The 22,019-nt window shown below is 42.3% G+C and overlaps 1 protein-coding gene across 1 annotated transcript in view; it reads left to right on the forward strand.

The window, feature by feature from the left end:
- Positions 1-21,612, forward strand: part of LOC138304262 (syntaxin-1B-like) — a 303,242-nt gene extending 281,630 nt beyond the window's left edge. Inside the window, exons 8-10 of the mRNA XM_069244181.1 lie at positions 6,347-6,484; positions 8,770-8,880; positions 17,992-21,612. Coding sequence (XP_069100282.1) covers positions 6,347-6,484; positions 8,770-8,880; positions 17,992-18,072 — 330 coding nt within the window. The 3' untranslated portion in view covers positions 18,073-21,612. The remainder of the gene's footprint in view (positions 1-6,346; positions 6,485-8,769; positions 8,881-17,991) is intronic.
- Positions 21,613-22,019: the final 407 nt, after the last annotated feature.

The following is a 22,019-nucleotide window of genomic DNA, read 5'->3' on the forward strand; positions in this document are numbered from 1 at the left end:
TCTCAACACAGCCTAACTCCGCTAAGGGCAAAGGTCAAGTCCTACCTAAATTAGAGTTGAAACAAATTCTGAGCCTATGTTCAATGAGTGCGAGGAAAGCTACGTAGCTGGAAGTCACGTCAAAAGAAGCAACATGACAGGAACATGGTTGTCGATTAATTAAAGTGCCAGCGGTAGAGGAAGTGACATCACATGCCTTTTGACCTATTGATGACATCACAAGAAGTGGCATTACAGGATCGTTGACCCAATTACCTCATAGGAAATGGCACCACTTAACCTCTGACTTGCTGTCAGTGTATGGTGTCACTGTATTCAATATTAGAGGTGCCTTAGTACCGGCGACAGGCATGAATAGTGTCCAGTGACAGAAATGCACAGCAACACATCCCAAATACTTGACACGTTGTCCAGAAGGAAAAGAGGCAAAATACTAGTCAAAGACAAACAGTTTACTTTCAGAATGAGACATTGTATATTAGATTATTATTTTATTTTTTTAAAGTGGGACGCATACTGGGCTTCAAAACAGCTCTCCCTACCACGATGCAATGGGCCTGCATGTGAATGACACGTAATTGAAAAAGCCCCCAATGTAACTCCTTAAGCAAAACATATCAGTTCCCAATTTAACCGCATTTAGCTTTTTTATAACTTCAACAAAATAATGTAGTCTTGATCCATTCTAGTGCAACTCATTTATAGGTTAACGCTATTAGTGTTTGTAATAGAGCCATAGTAAAATAGAGAGGCCGAGAGCCATACTGGTGCCGAGTTAAGGCAATGATGAGGCCTATGATGGAGTGCTGGCGACCTAAAAATGGAAACACAGAGAACATGGCTCTGAGCATTCAGTTTTAATTAACCTTTAAAAATCGATTTTAGAAATTTGCCTCAGAGTTCTTGGTTTTAAAAGGTAAGCATTTCACCAGTGTCACTCCTTGTGTGCAATGTATTTTTATTATAATTTTTGCTTCAGAAGTAGGTTGGCTTTACACACATCAGCAACAGCCACCATGGTTGCTAATCAGTGAGAGACGGTTGCTTACAGTTACAGTTTGTAAACCATTGTTAAAAACTATTAATAAAAACAATAAAACACTGCATCGCACCATGATGATTTACACTAACCTCTCCAGGTGTGAATGCCTGATAGAGGATATACACCAACCTTCGGCGTAGCAATGTTGTGAGAGGCCCTAGAGTAGATAAAGAAAATAGGCCTCTCAGCAGTAATGTGCAGCAATAGTCCGAGTTCAGGGGTTTCCCTGGCCTCTGGGGCCTGGTGCCACTGCACCTGTTGCACCATTGACAGCCGATCCTACGAATCCTGCCCAGCTCAGCTCGCAGCTTGCCTCTCCAGCCCTGCCCTTTCATTCTGGAGAGAAAGTTAGTTTTCTCACCTTCACTGAGCAACAACTGCAGGAAGTATTCTTGGCTCCGAGAGAGTCCTGTTTGTTTTCTGTGGTTCCCATGCAATCTCTAATGCAGGGGTCTCAAGGGCAATGCCAGGGGCTGCAAAATGGAAGACCCCTTAATGACTCCATAGACAGGAAGTGACATTGGCTTAAATATGCAAAATAAGTGCAAAAGTGATCATTTTTGTCCAGATGTTCAAATCATTTTGCATGGTGCAAACAGGAAACTTCGCTGTTTGCGCCATGCAAAACACGCATCGCGATGCTCATTCCCATTTGCGAGTCGGTAACCTGGTTACCGACTCGCAAAATGGGAATGCGACTTGCAAATAGGAAGGGGTGTTCCCCTTCCTATTTGCGATTCGCATTGCGATGCAGAATTGCTTTGTGACCGCGAACGCGGTTGCAAAGCAATTCGCAGTTAGCACCCTTTACAAATGGGTGCTAACCCATTAGCAAAAGGGAAGGGGTCCTTATGGGACCCCTTCCCCCGTGTGAATGGCTCTGAAAAAATGAAACAAAAAAGTTTCATTTTCTCGAGTGTATTGCAACTCGTTTTCCTTCAAGGAAAACGGGCTGCAATGCAAAAAAAAAAAACTTCTTTATTAAAAAACAGTTACAGACATGGTGGTCTGCTGTGTCCAGCAGGCCACCATCCCTGTGAGTGCAGCGAATCGCAAGGGGGTCGCAAATTGCGACCCACCTCATTAATATTAATATTTGTCATATGGGTTTGCGACTCGCAAATTGCGAGTCGCTCAGACTCGCAATTTGCGAGTCTCAAACCCAAACTTCCTACATCTGGCCCTTTGTGTCAGAATTGAACTGAAATGACAGACCTATCAAATCTCCCGCAATTTGTGGCTATCACCCACATTCTGGTTTAAACTGCACAAATGTATGCTCTCACACTTAGATGCACTCAGGTCTGACTGTCAGTTTGATTAAGGGAACCACTGTGGACCGTATTCAGAGTTTGGCATACAGCCTATTCCGCTATAAACCTGGCAGAGTACTATGTCTCTCAATCTTGTGGACACCCTTCTATGCATGTTTACTTCAGCAGAGCCTTCGCAAGCTCTGCCAGCGGAATCCTTTGACTGACAGCCTAACAGACACTGCACTGCCAGCTAAAGTACCCCTGGCTGACTATCTGTCCTATTAAGGGTGGATGTTCTTTGTTTCCTGTTGTGGACTGTAAGCAAAACAAAATCACCCTCACAACACTGGGAGAAAATTCTCAACAAGTTTGCTCGGTGACCCACCACAACAGCAGCCTTCCTAAAGGCATAGAGCTTTTTGTCTGTTTGGTAGAGAACTCCTAAATATATTGGTCACTCTTCCACAAGGGTGGTGGAATAAGCCCCTCAACTACCCTGGTGACTCCACAGATGAGCCGCCAACCTCTAAAAAAGTCCCTATGTTCTTTCTCCACAAATCAATGACTTGAAAATATTATCTCTTCCTGGGTGATTTGTGAAGTCTCTCGCCACGCACTTGACCGGTGGACAGGCAGTTAAATTCTAAATTCCAGACTGTGATTCTACTTCCTTCTCTTAGTCTATTGTTCACTGGTCACTATGACAATTTTGCCATAAGCTTATAGATTTTATTATAACCTTGACACTGGCAACCCGGAAAGTAATACGAAATGTCAACACTTTTATTGAATCTGTCAGTAATTGAAATATAACATGCCATTTTTTATATATTGTTTTGAACAGTGATTACCTAGAGCATCACAGGCATAATCCACACTAATGGGCACACATTGGTCCTAATCTTTGAAAACGCAGATGACTGAAGGCATAAAGCCCTCAACCCGGTATTCCCACAGATTATTATGAAAATTCATTGACTTTCCATATTATGTACCTGGCAGTCAAAAGGGGCAACTCACCTTGTGTCATGGATAGGATTTGCAGATAATTTAACTTGATGAGTCCTGAGGTAGAATGAAACAGCAATACCCCAGTAATACTGCTAAATCCTGATATTGCCCTGGTATTCTCTGATTTCAAACAATGGCTAGGTGAAACACTAAATACCTTAATCCCTACACAAGATGAAACGTCTTCTGTTAATTGGAAACCCAACAATTGGTTTAGAGGCCAGAGTTCTTGAAAACCAAGCACCTCCTTCATAGATTTAGAAATGGCGATCAAAATCGGCAAAAGGATTAAGTCGCTTGTAAATCCAGAGTAAATAAAACATATAAGAACCTTTCAGTGATTGCAAAAATGGGTTAATATTCTTTCTGAATTAACAACTCTGCTGATTTCACAAAAGAGTTCTTTAACATTTTTAGACAACACGAGATTCCACCCTGCTAGATCATCAAATTACCACCTATAATTTATCTGATGTAATCTGCCCACCCTACAGGCAACAATCAGAGGGGACATGAAAAACGGGCTGGGATGCTGTCTTCTGCGTAAATTGCAATTCAGTCAATATATACTGTAGGAGCCCCAGAAACACCACAGCAGGGGTACTTGGAGTGGCGGATACATTCTCTGAACAGCTGTGTGTTGTTGCATAGAGGAAATACTGTAGTGGGTCGTTTGAAATGAGCTTGGTTGATGGGTGAGCAGTGATACTAAACAATGTGGTGTCCTGGCAGGACGCTTACCAGCAATCCAGGTCCAGGTCTTCCTCTGCCCAAAGTAAGGCTGACTGTTTCCTTAAACCACACTGTCACCACACAAAGATTTATGTGGTAGGCAAGGTCTATTGATATGCTGCCTCCTTCTGAGGAGGAAAAAGTGAAAAAAACTAATTTATGGATTAAGACTTCAAAGAATTGAAGAAAACCAGGAATTAGGAATCCAACAAAGGAAATCTTCTGGAACAAGTCAGGATCAGTAAGCGGGTGAAACAAGGACACAAGTGATGGAACACAGCTTTGTTCTGTCACAGCCTCCAACCAGACTGAAGTGTATATATAGTAAAAGAACAGGAAAAATAAATAACATCAAACATCATGTGAGAGGAAACATAATGGGTTGGGAAAATCGGGAAGGAACCAAGGAAGAAACTGCCATGACGGAAAAGAAATGAAAGCGAAAACTGGAACAGGACTAGCTGCGGAGTATCTTTAAAAGGCTGCATACCTTTAGGAAGATTATTGCCATTGTGAAGCGGGGGGAGCAAGGAGCAGCAGCCAGGAGCCAAGAAGCACGAGGGAAGGTAGTCCAACTTGAGTGAGACGCATGGTCTGCAGCCGCGGGCTTCTTGCGATGCTTTCTGAGGTTGGGGCACTGTGGGACCATGCAGTGTACCACAGGTTTTAGGTGCCTATGTGGCAGAGATGCTGCAGTCGCAACGTGGAAACAGTTAGAAGTTCATGGGCATTTTACAGGTCAGTCTCTGAGCAGTTGGAGAGAAAGGAGAAAATGTAATTTGTTGAAAACATCTGTCTAAGGCCCCAATTACAAGTCAGTCAGCTGGGGTAAGTATGAACACTATGAGTCGAGGTATTTGCCTGCTGCAGGGAAATGTGGGATGCCCCCACATGTGCAGGGTTAAAACTCCCTGAACATTAGTGCCATCTATTTTTTGTTCAGAGGAAATAAACTTCCACTTTGGGAGTTTGTTTCCTCTGAACAAAAATATGGTGCCTTCTCAGCATACACCCATTGCGCCCTTTACAGCACAGGGATCCTCAACATTCAGATGGGGATCTCTAAGTACACATAGGGTCCTCTAGCAGGGTTGTGGAGGTCATGACCTCCCTTATGTCCCCCTTCCACTAGGGTTTAAATAAAGCCCATAGTCTCCTGACCAGCCTGAAATCCTGCCTGAGATGGATGTCAATTATTATTTTTCTGAGGAAATCTTATAGTAGTAAGTAAGTTGAGTTACAAGCCTCAATGGAACTGCGAGCTCCACGGTAACTCCACGGAACTCGTATCTTTCACTTGGAGAGTCCACTTGATAAAATTAAGTGAAGCGTCCGGGTGAAATACTGTGAGAAAAAGAGGTATTACTGGGGAAATGGTCTCAGAATTACACTTTCCCCAGTAACTCCTCAGTTTTCAAGAGAAGTCAGGTTCTGACTTGTAATCCTCATTAACCCTTATACACTATATTTACAAATACCCCCAGTGTCAGAAACTCTGGGGGTAAAAGTACCAGTGATTATTAGGAAAGTATAATAGAGCCCTTTGGCTATTGTCAAACGGGTGTAGGTGTTGACAGAAGCAGTAACATGCTTACGTGTCTTACAATCAGTGTCAGCCTCTGAAAGAGGACAATTGCATCTAATGGTTACTCCTTGCAGGGAAAGGGCCCTGTGTCTTTTGAGAAGCAGATGAAATAACTAGAATTAAATTGTCACAAACTGTTAGCTGAACTCGTCACTTATAATCCCACAGAGGAACAAACCCAAGAATTAGCTGCTTCTAGTCATGAAAGCACCTTAACATTTTTAAATACCTCTTCACTGTCATCGGTGAGCCAAGAAAGAGCTCTTCCACAATGTACTAGAAGCTCTTCTACCGAGTCACATATTACAGTGTGTCTCAATTTCCTATTTATTGTCGAAATCGTATAATTGCTTTATGCTTGGAATATGATCCTGCTTGTAAAATAACACATTCGAAATGAATATATCAAATTAAATCCTAGGTTTTCTATTTCTATTGCTTATTAGTTAGCATGTTGATAGCTCACAACTCGGGTGTTTGCAGAACTGTTGCCTCATATGAAACCCTAGTGTTAACAGTTGCCTTTGCTCTTCACTGTAACCATCTCTCTCTCTCGCTCATACTCACTCTCTTTCTGTCTGCCTGTTTCTCTTTATCTCTCATTTACTTTCTCACCTTAATTTCCCCCCTCACTCTTTCTCTCGTCCTCTCTTTATCTTTAACTCACTCTTCTTTTTATTGCACTCCCTCTCACCCTCTTTTTCTCTGTACAACCTGCAGATCAAAATGGACTCCCAGATGACAGAACAAGCCCTGAATGAGATTGAGACGCGACACAATGAGATCATCAAGCTGGAGACGAGCATCCGAGAGCTGCACGACATGTTTGTTGACATGGCCATGCTGGTGGAGAGCCAGGTTTGTGGGTTCATGTGAACATAACTGAACTCCGTGGGTGACAGGGATACTGGGCTCCATCCCAGCCTAGCATTTCTGGATTTGCTGGGAAAACTAATACAGAAAATAAGGATTTTACATGTCAAGCATTCGCATAACAGAGAAAGAAGTTCCAGAATAAAAGGGACTTATGGAAACTCTGAGTTCAAGGGACACAAGGAAAACTGGAATTTAAGTTGAACGAAAGAGGTAATAGGAATTCCAAAACAAAAAAATCTGTAAGCGTCAGGAATTTCAAAGCAGAGCAAAGTATGGATAACAGAAATTCCAAGATTCATGATTGGGGACCTGAACTCCAAGTACAAAGGCCACAAAAAGTAAATGAGAGAAAGGTGATTTTAGATTCTTCAGAAGGACACGGGAATGAACTTAACAGCTAGCTAATAGTAAAAAACATAAAAATAGGAGACCATGCGAGATGGATAGGAAGACATATTAGAAACAAGACGATCAAGATGAAAGAACATGTGAGAAAATGGAGCAAAAGGAAGGTTGAATGGAGACACATAGTTGCAAAGTCCAAGATGGCGAAAAACATAAAAGTCATAAACTATAAAATGGAGGAACATGTGAAACACACACGAAATATAGAAACACTTGGGTGCACAAAGGAGGAGGAGGGAAAACATTTAGCATTGATGGACCAATGAGACATAGGAATAGTAAAACCGTTCAATAAGCAGTTACATCTTACTACTGTCTTGGATGTGAATTACTCCTGATATCCAGGCCTGATTCACAAAATATTTTCTTTCAGTACCTATCTCTTAGCTGGGGTTTGAGTGCAAATTACTTGTGTAGTTCAAGGATTAAGTCATGGTTGCACACACACACACACAGATAAAATCTTTGAGATTCACAAGGTTCTGAGACAGGTTCACAAGAGACAGGAATTAGAATGTGGAAAACAGTGGTTTTAACCTAAAGGGACACAAAAGAAATGAGTATGTCAACATTAAAGAATTTGTGGGATATAAAGGCACAAGAACTCTAAAAATGACAGGGCCATGCCAGCAAAAAACTGGGTGATAGAGGGACACATTGGAGGTCTGGATGTTAAAATACATAGATACCGGGAAGATAAAAACTTTCAGATGAAGAAAGGCATGCTTAGCAGATACTCCAAGATAGAGAAAGATGGGTACATCAGGATGGACTGACAAATCAGAGACAAGAGGATTATTTTAGAAGATAGATGGAAACACGAATAAGACGAAGACGGGCACTTAAAGCATCAACCTGAGACACAGTTGGGAAATGGGAGAAAGGACCTTCAAGAAAAAAGTTGTAGATGAAGAAAGACACAAGAGAAACCATTTAGCTATTTTACTAAAGCGTTGAACTCACTGGCATGTGAAAGAAAAACATTTGGTACAGACAATGATATTAATGATGTCAGGGGTGTGGTTAGCCCACCCCCTACACAGATGGCAGTAAAGACTTAAAATAATGGAAGTCAATAATGTATGCCATTTTCAGATAGGACCCTTGACAGTTATTGAACTACACTTGAAGAACTTTTTTTTGAGGAAGGATATTCCTGGTGGCTTCATTGCTGTTTGGCAATGCCTCTTTAAAGAGGATTGTCTTCAGTTTCTTCTTGAACTTGGTCAGATTTGGTTGATTCCTCGGTGTAGGGGGTAGAACATTCCATAAAGTTTTCCCAGAATGCAAACTGACTTGCCACCATTTGCCTCGTGGTTGAACCCGGCCTCAATGAGTACGTTCATGGGGCCAAACCATAGGGAGGGTTTGTAGTTCCAGACTAGACACTAAAGATTTTTAGGACCATGGACTGGCTGGGTTTTAAAGCTGGTACGAAGAAACTTTAACCTATTTCTTTGCACAGCTGTTAGTCAATGCAATTCTTTAAGGGCCACTGCAATATGAACAAATGTATTTAAGTTGGAACAGTGTCCTTCAAAGGATAGGAACGTAATGGTTGAACAGTCACACAAGAGACCATAACAACATGATGAAATCAAATGACAGAAATGAACTGTAAGTGGGAGACATATGAGAGAAGATATATTGAGAAAATAAAGACGTGTAAGGAGAATTTAAATTACATATCCGAGAAAAAGGCATAGAAGAGAAAGATAGGGTGACAATAAGAGGTACATATAGTATGATTTATCTGAGTACCGACAGATGAAAATATAGATATATGTAAGGAGAAAGATATATATTGAACTTTCTCACTTCTTGCCTCCTTAAGAGCTTCTTTCTCATGTTTTCATCTACAGGGAGAGATGATTGACCGCATTGAGTACAACGTGGAACATTCTGTGGACTATGTGGAAAGGGCTGTGTCTGATACCAAGAAGGCTCTAGAGTACCAGAGCAAAGCACGCAAGGTAAGTGATGTCAACCCTCGCCATCACAGAACTGCTTGCATGTGCAACTATCTGAAATATATACGTATATGAAAACATTTAATACACTGTATATATTTATACACATATATACATATGCATAGACTTTTGTGACTCATAATATCACTTTCACATATTGCACATTTTCGTCTTCACAGTTGCAAAACCAGCCCCTTTCCGCAGTGGAGGTGAAAGACTGTTCATATATTGGACTAAGGGAGTCATTCCGACCCCGGCGGGCGGCGGGCACCGCCCGCCGGGCGGAAACCGCCCAAACACCGCACCGCGAACAAATGACCGCCGCAGTGATTCTAACTCTCTAGCTGGGCCGGCGGGCGATCTCAAGAAGATCGCCCGCCGGCCCAGCGGAAAGCCCCTGCAAAGAGGAAGCCAGCTCCGAATGGAGCCGGCGGATTTGCAGGGGTGCGACGGGTGTAGTTGCACCCGTCGCGATTTTCAGTGTCTGCAAAGCAGACACTGAAAATCATTATGGGGCCCTTTTAGGGGGCCCCTGCACTGCCCATGCCAGTGGCATGGGCAGTGCAGGGGCCCCCAGGGGCCCCACGACACCCGTTCCCGCCAGCCTCTTCCTGGCAGTGTAAACCGCCAGGAACACAGGCTGGCGGGAAGGGGGTCGGAATCCCCATGGTGGCGCTGCAAGCAGCGCCGCCATGGAGGATTCCCTGGGCCAGGGGTAAACCGGCGGGAAACCGCCGGTTGCCCTTTTCTGACCGCGGCTTTACCGCCGCGGTCAGAATTGCCCATGAAGCACTGCCAGCCTGTTGGCGGTGCTTCCGCGGCCCTCTGCCCTGGCGGTTTCAAACCGCCAGGGTCAGAATGAGGGCCTAAGTGTCCTTCACCCAGAAATGCATTGAAAACATAAGCAGTAAAGCAGCAGAAACCTAAACAGTGAATGAATAACATTCACCCAGATTTTGTTTTTTTGATATTTGTGTGGTGCAGGCACCCCAGCCAAGTCTGTAAAGAGAATCAGAAGCCAGGAATGTTGACACTTCCACTGAGGACAATGGAGCAGAAGCAGGCGAAGAACACAGATACAGGCCTGCTGCTGTCAAGTTCCAGATGTACTAAACCAAACTTCCTTCTCTCGTCTTCCCTGGTTCTCCACTAGATTAATAGAAAGCACAGGGGAATGAAAGAGGCAGAGGTTGTAGACAAGGGCACACAGCGAGCCCTTCTCCTTCCCCTGTTGTGCTCAGTCTCACTGAAGCCTCAGCCTCCGAAGGAGCGAAATAAGAACTCTTCCCATCTCTTTTCTCCTTTGGCGCTGCCAAATAAAGAAAAAATAGTTTGGCAGAGCCCAATGAGACATTGGGCGGACTGCTGCCCACTTTCATAGCTCTTTCTGTATGCAAGCTCTGGCGTCTGCCAGGCGCGCGCGCACACACACACACACACACACACACACACACTCACACATACACATCAAATGCAATGAAAGGGATGCACGCTTCAGAGGCACAATGGGCTGGTTTTTAATTAGGATAGCCACCCTCATGGAGCAGAATGCTCTAATAGCCTTAAAGCCCACCATAGCAGGCTATAACAACCTTAAAAGGCCTGTGTCCTTTTTAAATGCCCTTTTCTTTGACATGTGCCTTTACGCAGGAACATACCTTTAAACCCTTAGAGCTCACTGAAGCTATAAGCCGATAATCCAAAATGTTAGTTTTCCTATGAGTGCGACTGTTACAAATTGTAAGGGAGAGCATCCAGTCATAAAAAAGGCAGTGAGGAAAATTTAGAAAACACACATTGAAAGATGAAAAAATCATATGAAACATGGATGTGGGAAGAGCTGAAGCATGGCCTGACTAAACTAAAGGTAAATCCAAAATCTATAAAGGAGAGTTTTGACAAGATACCCTCACAACGCTAAAAACCTGAATTGTTGAGAAGGTTCAGACAGAAAATATCTAATTACATGGTGGATGATACAGGGCGATTTTACTACACAGCAAAGTTGCACATTTCCTAATATTGTTCAGTTCAATTGCCCCAGGACTGTGCAATTGTGAGTTGAGCCCCATGAAATGGGGAATTACTGTGTGGTACTGATTTTTCAAGCCGTAAAACCCCACAGAATTTGCCATCCCATGGGTTTTTGCCACATACTTGTACCACCTGATCTGAGGAGATGGTAAATTTGTGCAGGGCCCAGGTGTGGGTATTTGGGTAAGTAATAAGTGAGGGGTTGGATGGGAATTGTGGAGGCTAGGGGAAGTAATTTTTGCACTGGGCCAAGTAGTGGGTTGTTATGTTCAACTGACCCTGAATGTAAACAGCCCACAGGGCCCTTAGGTGTGACTCTACCCAGGAACAAATCAGGTAAGCCATATGATTCAGAGAAGCTCACCTCGTCCCTCCCTTGGCAATTCAAGTAAGAGCCAGCCACTTCGTTGTCGGTGCAAACCAACAGGTTCGCCCCTTGCAGCTGAACCTGAATGAACTGCATTGCCTGACAAACCGCTGCCAACTCATGCCAGTTCGTGGAGCGGACGCTGTCCTTCCAAGACCACTGACACTTTGCCTCCACAGACTCCAACGTTGCCCCCCAACCCCACAGACTGGCATCGGTCATAAGCAACAGAGGAGGAGGAAGCTGTAAACTAATCCCCTTCTCCAGGTTGTGAGTGTGGAGCCAACAACTCAGGTCCCGAATCAGAACAGGAGAGAGGGGAACCAGAGAATGGTAATCTGCATGGGTGGGATCCTAGTGGGACAACAGATGATTCTCCCGTGGCTTGAGGTGCAGACGAGCCTAGGGAACCACAGCATTGGTAGCAGCCATTAACACCTGGCCCCTCAACCAAGTCCGAGCCAGGGCTGACTGCTGAGTCAAGAGATCAAACAGAAGAAGCTGGAGTGTAGCAATGCGATCCGGAGAGAGAAAGATCACCCTCATCTAGGTGCTGGACAGAACGCCAATAAACTGCAGCCTCTGAACAGGGACCAGATGAGACTGTCAGGTTCAGCTTGAACCCAAGTGTTGGGACATGGCCAAGATCTCTTCTACTGCCATCTGAGCCTTAGGAAGATAGGAAGCAGACATCAAACAGTCATCAACATAGGGAAACACAGAGAATTCCTGAAGTTGCAAAACCCCCACAACCAGAGCAAATACCTTCGCAAAAGTCTAGAGAGTGGCGGAGAGTCCAAAAGGCAACACCTAAAACTGGTAATGAGACTTGTTCACAGCAAATCGCAGAAACCAGTGGCTTCCTTTATGATCAGGCATGTGAAAATATACGTCCTCCAAATCCAGGGTTGTCAAAAAAATCCCTGGTTGGATGATTGGAATGTTGGAATGCAAAGTGCAATCAATCAATTAATTGAAAGCTTTATTCAATTTCACATTAAAACCATAAAAGCCAACGATCACACAGACACAGTCCAATACAAATTAAACATACATAATACATCAGTGCAAAAATAAAATAAAAACATGATACATGTTAAAAAATCATCAACGAATTCCTATGTTTAAACACCCCCCACAAAAACTTCGCCATACAATAGCAGATATTAATATTTAATAAAAACTGTAGAAATAAGTAGGTGGGTTGACACTGTTTAAAACCATAAAACTTCAAAATTGGTAAAATCCAAAGCTTCCTTAAATCCTTATAGAAATCAGAAAATAAAACACAATGAATCATACGCTGTTCTGAAATGTGATCACAGGGACATTTAATGAAATTCCTGGAACAGTCATTAATTACCGGGAAACTAACTAGGCAATGAAATATATCTAGCCTGAAGCACATTAGAATGAATCTGTGTTGGTCGTAAGATACGTATTGTAAATAAGGTTGTAATTCAAATGTGACCAAGATCGGAGGCTTGCTCAGTGGTTCAGATCTTGTGCCATAATAAAATGGGTTGAATTTTTACTAAATCACTAAGAAACAGGAGCCCCAGTTCAGCATGGCATGCATAGATAGGGCAACTGTGAGGCACTGCAAGGACAAATCACACAAAAGCGTTCTCATCCACTTGTATCTGCTGACAATCAGAGTGCCCCCTATAAGCCAGCCCCATAAATGACTGTAGACACACACTTTACGTTATAAATAGCTAGTAGCTCCTTCGCAGGTTTCTTCCTCAGTTTTCTCGAAAAATTACATAATGCCATAATGGATTTACTGCAGTGAAGCTTCCTGGTGTTAACAGCAAGTTTCCAACTACCCTTCTGATCAAACGTTATACCTAAGTTCCCAGAGGTTTTTTGTCGATACAGGTGCCTTCAATACATGGGTTACTGCATTTTACTGGCCTTCTGCCACACTTTATGACCAACGCTTTCCCCTTATTAATAGAAAACCCAGGATTGTGCGTAAAATTCACAAAGGTATTCACCAAGTGTTGAAAGCCAATAGGGGTACAAGCCTTTAGTACGGTATCGTCCACATAGAGGAGGGGCGAGATTGGGTGATGCCCAACATTAGGGAGGTCGACACAATGCTCAAAGTCTGCTCTAAGTTATTAATATATAATATGAATAAAAAGGGTGCTAATACGCAGCCTTTCCTAACTCCTCTCTCTATGCGGAACATACACACGCACTCTCCCTTAATCCCGTGTCTAACCATAGCTGTACTATTTGCGTACAGGTACCTCAAAAAAACAACTAAGGGAGGATCCACTCCGATATCAATCATTATAAGCCATAACTTGTCATGAACCACACAGTCAAAAGCAGATGATAAATCTACGAAGGCTAGGTATATATTGCTATTTTTGATATGCGTATATTTCCCTACAATTAATGCCAGATTAAGACCCTGTTCGATTGTGCCAATACGGGAATGAAACCCATACTGAAGGTCCGATGAGATCCCCTTTGAATCAGCCCAATCCTCTAATCTGTTTAGAAACACACACCTCACTACCTTCACCAGTGAATCCCATAAGGATATTGGGCGGTAGCAGGCAGGATGAAGACGGACCCTGTTCTTATATACCAGGACTATGAGGGATTCTGACCAGTTAGTTAAAAAACTTGCACTAGCACATGCTCGCAAAACTAGAGTTAGCAGCCGTGCCCACAGGGGGTTATTGGCCTTATATAGGTCCAAAGGCATTGAATCTGGACCAGCAACCTTCCCACTTTTACTAGCTACTAATGCAAAAGTAACCTCCTCCACTGTGGATAAGATCTCGCCTAGGATTGGAGGTGGACCAGAAAAAATAGGCTTATCAGTGGCAAATTGAGGGGATGACCCCTCAGGATTCTTATAAATGTCTGAAAAGTAATCAACCCACTCAGATTCCTTAATAGCAATCTCCCGCCTATGGGAATCCTCTGCTCCCAAAAAGGGGCATTTACTGCACGCCAGAACACCCTGTTATCATTTGTAAGACTGGCTTCATAAGGAGACTCCCATGCCTCATCTCTCATTTTTCTCTTTCTCTGCATCAAAGCTTTTTTTGTACTCCCTTCTGAGGATCTGTACCTCAGATCTACACCTGGGAACATTTTGCAGTGCAGATTTTAGCCTCTTATGGGCCTGCAAGCACAGTGAATCAAACCAACCTCCTCTTTTTTTGACGGGGTTGTTGGTATGTATAAATAGGCCACTTTTAACTCCCTCCGTAATTTTTATAAATGCTTCCATAATATCCTCTTGGCCAGTTGTCTCATTTAGGCAAGTAGTAAATGCATCTCCCTGGGTGCCACCAATTGTTTTAAGAATTTTGCTGAGTCAATCTGAGACCACCGTAAAGTATATCCATTAGTGCCAATGATGTCAGTGTTGTCCACAATGTGTGGTTTACAACTCAAAAAACGAATGACTTTGTAACCCCACTCAACAGATACACTCTTTGGGTGATGATCACTCATTGCATTACTATGAGTGACAAACTCCTTTATCATCCCAGAGTAACGTGCCACAAATAGTGCATAGTCTATAACTGGATTAGCCCCCCTTCCATTAAAAATACTTTAAAACAGTACTGGTGGGCAACAAAATTAATTGCAAAAGCCTAAGTCATACTGGCATAATAAGTCTTTAAGAAGATCACCATACCTGGGGAGAATAAAATGTGATAATGACTCATCTTCATAGTCAGATAAACCACAGATCTTGGCTGATTGAAATGCAAAGTAGTCATCCAAATAGGGTCCATCTTTACCATTCTGTTCAAAGCCTTCAGATTCAGAGTTGGGCGATAAAAACCATCTGGTTTCAGGACGTATAGAAGCATTGAGTAGAAGCCCAGCCCCCTCTCTGCCTATGGCACCCCAACTATAGCACCGATTGCGAGCAAGTTCTGCACTCCTGACAACATAGCAGTCCTCTTTCTCGTGTCTCTTCACAATAGAGTATCCCGAAAGAGATGCTGGGGGAAGAGTGCAGAAGCCCTGATTGATCACTGACAGAACCCACTTGTCTGAAATTAAGCTGAACCAGTGATCCTGGAAAAACCTAAGCTGGGCCCCCACCCTGACATAGTCAGTCCTGACCAGTCCCTTAGGTTTGCTAATTCCGGGGTCGGGATTTATTGGTGAATGCAGCCCCCAACTCCAGGCCCATCCACAAAAGGGCTGAGAAGAGGAGAGTACACCCTGAAAATTCTATTTATGGAAAACATATTTTTTCTTCTGCACAGATTGAAAGGCTTCAGCAATTTCTTCCCCTCTACAAAACGCTGCACCACCGTGTTCAACTCATCCCCAAAAAGCTTAGGACCTTTAATGGGCAGCTTATGAATTGAGGCTTTTCGTGCCTCATCCAGGCGACAAGGCTTTGTCCACAGTGACCGTCTCCCATCACCACCACCACTGCCATAGAGGAGAAAGGCCACGTGGTACTAAAGGTGACCTCAGACATAAATTAGGCCAACAGCTCAATCTGCACCAAGATAGGAGTGGGATCTCCCTGATCCTGGAGAATATCAAACTATCTCTTGAAATCCTTAATAAGTACCTGTGAGGCATAGGTCAAATAAGTACTTGCCCTGATCCCAAAATTAGAGGAGTCGTAAGTCTGTTTCGAGGCCACCTCCACCTTCTTCTCAACAGGATCTGAACAAGAAGCCTCTTCAGTAGACAAGGTAGAGGAAGAAGGAATTGACCTTAGGGACCTGTGGAAACTGGTCATCAAAATGTATAAGGTGATATCTCCTGCCCAGAAAGCGCAGAATCCCCTGCTTATCGAAGTTCTTCTATTCCTTCGCCAGGATCTCCTTCATGAGATCATGCAAGGGCAAATCATCCACCTCCAAAGCACTATACTGGGAATAGAAGTCATCATCCACCAAGTACATCTTGAATATGTGCCAATATGTCCGGGAAAACCTTACCCTGGGCATACTTGCCTTTTGAGGAATTGTCCAGCTTCTCATCATCATCTCCTTTATCCTTTTTTGCAAAAGGCTCAACCAATGTAGTCTGAACTGCAGAATTAATCAAATCCTGCAAATCAGCCTTGGAAATTTGTAAAAGGTCATCCACCTCCAGGTCCTCAACATGTTTCCTTTTGGAAATAGACTTGCTAGGCACAGGCACAAGCTCCTCATCCCTCATCATTGCAGAAATTAAGCACAAAATGAACTGCAACTACTTACCATTTACAACTGTCTCCTAGCAACCAATTCTCAAGCCTCAAAAGACTATGGAAGCTAAAAGACAGCCTTGCTGCCTCTCCTGCAGCCACATACAAAGGAGACATGGCCACAGGGGTTGGGTGAGGCTAGATTGTCCTAAGCACCTGAATGGCTAGCCCACAACCATCAATAAGGCTGCCTGCCCCAGCCATGCACATGCACGGGGAGCACGGTCATGAACAGAGCAAGGACGCAACCCATCGCCACATGAGAAATGTGGTAAGGGCAGCGTGTAAAACACATAAACTAAGCAAGTTTCAAAAGAAAGACATCTTAACTCCAAAGAATACCAAAATTGTACTCATGGGAGTCTCCAAACAGCACAGCATTCCAGCAGCCTGTCTAGGGACAAGAAACCAAGATGGCATGACGAAGAGTGGGAGGTGTTATTATGTTAAGCAGCAAAAGTGAACATTTGAAACAGACATGGATCTAGCACTGGAATTGCAAGACTAAGATCCAGCCACAGCTACATTGTGAAATGAGCCAGCAGTAAAAGCAACAGTTTCATACCTTTTTGTAAGTATTCAATTAAAGGATCTAAAGTTGGCCAACACATTACAGAAGAAACTGTAAGCATCCCTTCCATATTGTAGCGAAAATAGAAATGCAGCAAGAGTAGATGACTGAGTCACAAGAGGGTATGATCTCCCACTACCATTCTTCTAGACTTTTTACAAATTCCTTCTCTGTGCCACTAGGATTATGGCCTTATGGCTCTCTGATACTATTAAATGTGAGGATATCCCTTTCATGGGACTGAAGGTTCTGAGATTAAATAATATAAAGTATAAGCCTTGCAATATTCTAACTCACAAAGGTGTCAAGGATGCATTGTAACCCCCACCACTCTGCTTACTGCTTTAGACTGGCATAAGGTCATTATTTTCAAGGTTTCTTCCTCTCATTCTGGACTAAGCTTGAGGGAGCACTGGGACTGGTATACACTTGGGTCAGCTCCTTCATTGGTAAGTTGCAAGGAAGACCAGAACTGACCAGCCTATTCCAGATACTGAAAGCTAAATTAGGAGGAACTAGATTGGCGGAGGGCAGTTTGTAAAAGCAGCAGCAATTCAATCTATGGAAATGATAGTACAAGATCTACAGTTAATCCACATCTGGAATAAAAGATACCTCTGCTACCCTCAGACTGGCACTTGTTGAGGATTGGATTTGTACATTTATTTTTGTAATTCCCTTAGCTATTTGTACGCTGTTACATTTCTTAAATGATTTTATGAAGTTACAAAAATTACATTTCGCTCACCTAGACCAACGTTATCTTGCTTCAATGCCAAAGAGAAGAGTTGTGTTTGTAAACAGAATGGTCAGCTGACCACTGCAGTTATCTATCAATGGCGTATTCTACAACTCATTTTGAATCTTTTTCCTTTTCTTCCTTCTTGATCTCACCATCTGCTGCAATTTGGATTCCTCTGCAATGGAAATTGGGTAATGTAGAAGAAAATTATGATCATTATTTGCTGTGTGGTGCTGGGTGTAGTAGTAGCATCCTCAATTGGGGGGACATTTGGATTGTAAATGTAAAGAAATCTAACAATAATTACAAAAAGCAAAACAATGTACATGCAGTGAACATAAACAGCAGACGTTCCAACTACCTATTGTTAACTCTCGAAATGATCACTAAAAATCAGTGTTTATGGCCAGTCCTGTGAGGGCACAGAAGTGGCTCCTCATGAGGGCTTCTTGTGACATAACAAGACCTCCTGTGATATCACAAGACTTCTTGTCATATCACAGGAAATGAACATCAAACATTAATACTTGAAGACTAATATATGGATTGATGAAACCATAGAAAAGGATAATTGAGAGCAGACAGGCAGAAGGCCCTGCCAGATGCACATCCATGTGGCGGCCATCTTGGAATTAAACATAGTCGCTGCAGTGTAGGGTAAAAAGGTATGGATGCAAAACTTACTTAACATATTCAATGGGGAACTACTGATTGAAAGAACTTAACCCAACTGTAACTGTAGAGGTTTACCTATGAATTTTAAATATAGTATAATTAAATAATCCAAGTTATTAATAATTAGGTAACAAAAAATAGTCAACATTAGAAAGTAAATCTATGCAATAATTACCTATCTTTTTCATGAAAAATTATAAAGGGTGTTTACTTTATGTACTTTTTGTAGTTAATTATTCTGTTGGTGAATTATGAATATAAAAAAATTATTCTCTTAGTGATTATATGAAAAATAAATAGGTTCTCATTTTAGGCTGACTTTGAAATTATTGCCATTTTAACAGCTAAAATCTTGACCAACAGGACATACGCAAGATGCGCTAGCAAGGTTAACTTCTATTTGGTTCCTTTAGATGAACTTAGCTAATTAAGTGCATATCTTGCCAATAAATAATTAAAAATAGATTTATTTATAGTGTGGTAAATAGAATTAACCCCAATTTCAAGATGGACGCCATGTATATGTAAAGCTCATGGTGGGCTGTTGAAAGATTTGCCTTTCTGATCTGTTTTCTGTTTCTATGGATGCAACTATGCAAGTCCCATTGGGTGGCCATCTTGAATTCTGGCAGAAGATGCATCTAAAAAGGAATAGGACCAAAGATTCCACCTAACCCCAAGCCCCTGTGTTAAAATGTGCATTTCATGGCTAAATCCTACTCCAGATCCTCTATGCACCTGTAGGCCTTTACTTTTGAAAGTGAAAGCAGGTCCATAGTAAACATAATGCATCATGGAGAGGATTAGATACCATAAGAGTGCCATTGTTAACACTCAATGTTTGGGGTTAGGTGAGATCCAGCCAGGAATGGGATAATGTCAATGAAATCATGGTGTAACTGTTGTTTGTAACTGCATTTATTCTGTTATATTTCAATATTTGGTTCAGAATTTGCATGCACATTGTGATTTTTAGTAATAGTTGGGAAATGTTAATGAGTTTAGGTTTGTGTGTTTTACTACTTGTGCAGAAGGGGATATTTTGAAGTTTTTTTTTTAAGTCTTTCCTAAATAATGTATTTTCAAAATATGTGTGATACTAGTGAATTCTGCCTGGACCAAAGATGGCTGCTCCTTTGGCTGGGAGCTGTGCATGAGTGGCACCATGAGGCTTCTCTCTGGTGCTTTTACAGAACTGTGCAAGGCTTCACCTCACAACCTGTCACCCACAGCAGCCATTGACCTCTCTTTATTCTCCTGTTAATGTTTAGAGAGGCCTGGCTGTTCTGAGGAATTGGGAAATCTGATGAGGTCAGTGTTATGGCAAGTTCGTTGGGGAACTCCTGCCAGTGGGGCCCTGCTACTGCACCAGGCGTTCTCTGTGAGCTACGCACCATAATTAGACATTAGACTCTCAAACACTAGTAATCTTGTAATATCATATTGTTAAGTTTCATTTTAAGCAATACGCATGCCAAGAGGAAACAAAAAGAAGGCATATTTCTACATATCCATACATATAAATATACATATATTTATATGCACATATGTATATATATTTATATGTATATATTCTTAACTGAGGAAACTATACACCATATATTAAGTGGCATATGGCTTCATGTTTGGACGTTTAAGTTTAGGTTTCAATAATAAGAACCCTTGGGGTGAACTCATCTTGTGAAGCATGATGGAAATTGTATTTGTCCTTTTTCATGTGCATGTAGCCCTATTCCTTTTCCATAGTCCCACTGACCTTAAACCTCAAACGAAAAACATTCAGGCATGTGTAGTCTAACATGTCTTCAACTCACAGTTGAGGCCCCTAGGATATGTTTCCTCAAATGTCCTTGATCACCCTTGGACCTTGTAGTACTGAGCTGCTTACGGTGCCATTGTGCCTGGGACACAGAAGACAGAGGACAGTGAAACTGCATATCCTTGAAAGCAGAGGGCCACTTCTGTCCTTTATCTGTGAACCTAAGACAGCCCCATCTTGAGGACAGCTTGTCCCACACCAGACACTGCAAACCAAAGATGAGGCGTCCTTAGTCTAGCACAATGTTCTCATCTTGTGGATTTTCAAGAAATTTGTCTATGTTATAATATATATGTAGGGGGCTTCGTTGATGAACTCCTTACTAAGTTTTGTGTGTCCTTTACAAAGTCTTGTGTGTCCTTTCTTGACCTTTTACTAAAGTATTCTGTGTCTTCCCTGATCACTCAACTCTTGTGCGTCCTTTCTTGGACCCTTACTGAAGTCTTTTGTGTCTACAGGAGACTTAAGTTATGTGAGCTTCCCTGGATCTCTAATTCAGCTATGTGCATCTTTTCTGGATCCGTTACAAGACTCTATAAGGTAGTCCTATGGATTCTTGCTTTATATTATTTAAACCCATTCACCTTTGGCGTTCGTTCTTGAAAGTACCATTTGCTCTAGCTACCACACCAACCTACCCAGGAAATAGAGCACATTGCTAAGATGTGAAAGATATTGAGGGTATCATCCTGGACAAAGTTTTTGGTTTACATTTCTTGTGTGTAGCACACCCAGGAGTGTCCTTGGCAAATTGGTATTCCTAAAGGTACCCTGATGCTTGCTCTCTGTGAGGGATCCAAAAGTGGACACCAAGATTGTGTTAATGCCTGAAAACCTGTTTTTAAATCACCTTTAAATATAAAAGCAATTATGTGGGCTGATGGTGGAGGCATGTGCAGAACTTGGGTTTCCCTGCTTCCTTGAACAGGTCTACTGGTACAAATGCAAAAAGGTTGTTTTATTGGACCGAATAGACCAGCGTTAAAAAGCAATACCAACCTTTTGCAAGCTCCTTACCTCAAGAGGCAGAAGAACGCAAAGCGGGCATTTTCAGGTGAAATCCCACTGGGTTAGGGTTGAATATCTTTGCTAAGATCTGGCCCCAGTTTCAAATCCTCCTTCAGCTTTGCACCTTATCATGCCCCATTGAAAAAATGTAACGTGTAATGTTGTGTTTTCAGACTGTAGTTTAAATTCATGCATGGTTTTATGTGACACTATGTTTAATTTGACATATGATCATGTTCATGTACAGGGCTCCATTTACCACAAGAGTGTGGTCAGCGCTTTCAAACATTGCAAATTAATAAACAAATGCTTATTCTCAGGTGGCGATGGATGTCTGTCTGTCTGTGATGTCACGTGGGTGCAGAGTTTGTGAGGTGTGTCTTGAAATGTAGAGCTGAGAAATGGGATTGGGTCTGCACCTCACCAATCCGAGTGTCCAGAGAAATCTTAAAATGTGTTTGTTAAAAGCACTTAGGCAGCTTGTCTCAATTCTCATAGATGTGGTTCATTTATTTTACGGGAATCCTCTTCATGGAGAATAATTTTCTGGGAATGAGGTTGAGTAAAGCTAGCAAAATGTAGAACTTTAGGTGTGAAGAGCTGATTCTTTGTAACTTCCTAGACAGAAAACAATTCTTCCCTGAAGGTTTTTGGCTTCAGAAAGAAATGAATTCTACCTCTAGAATAAGGAGACCACCCCATTGATAAAAGCATGATGTTCTGATT

Source organism: Pleurodeles waltl, chromosome 7 (genome assembly GCF_031143425.1).
Source record: "Pleurodeles waltl isolate 20211129_DDA chromosome 7, aPleWal1.hap1.20221129, whole genome shotgun sequence".
NCBI lineage: Eukaryota > Metazoa > Chordata > Amphibia > Caudata > Salamandridae > Pleurodeles > Pleurodeles waltl.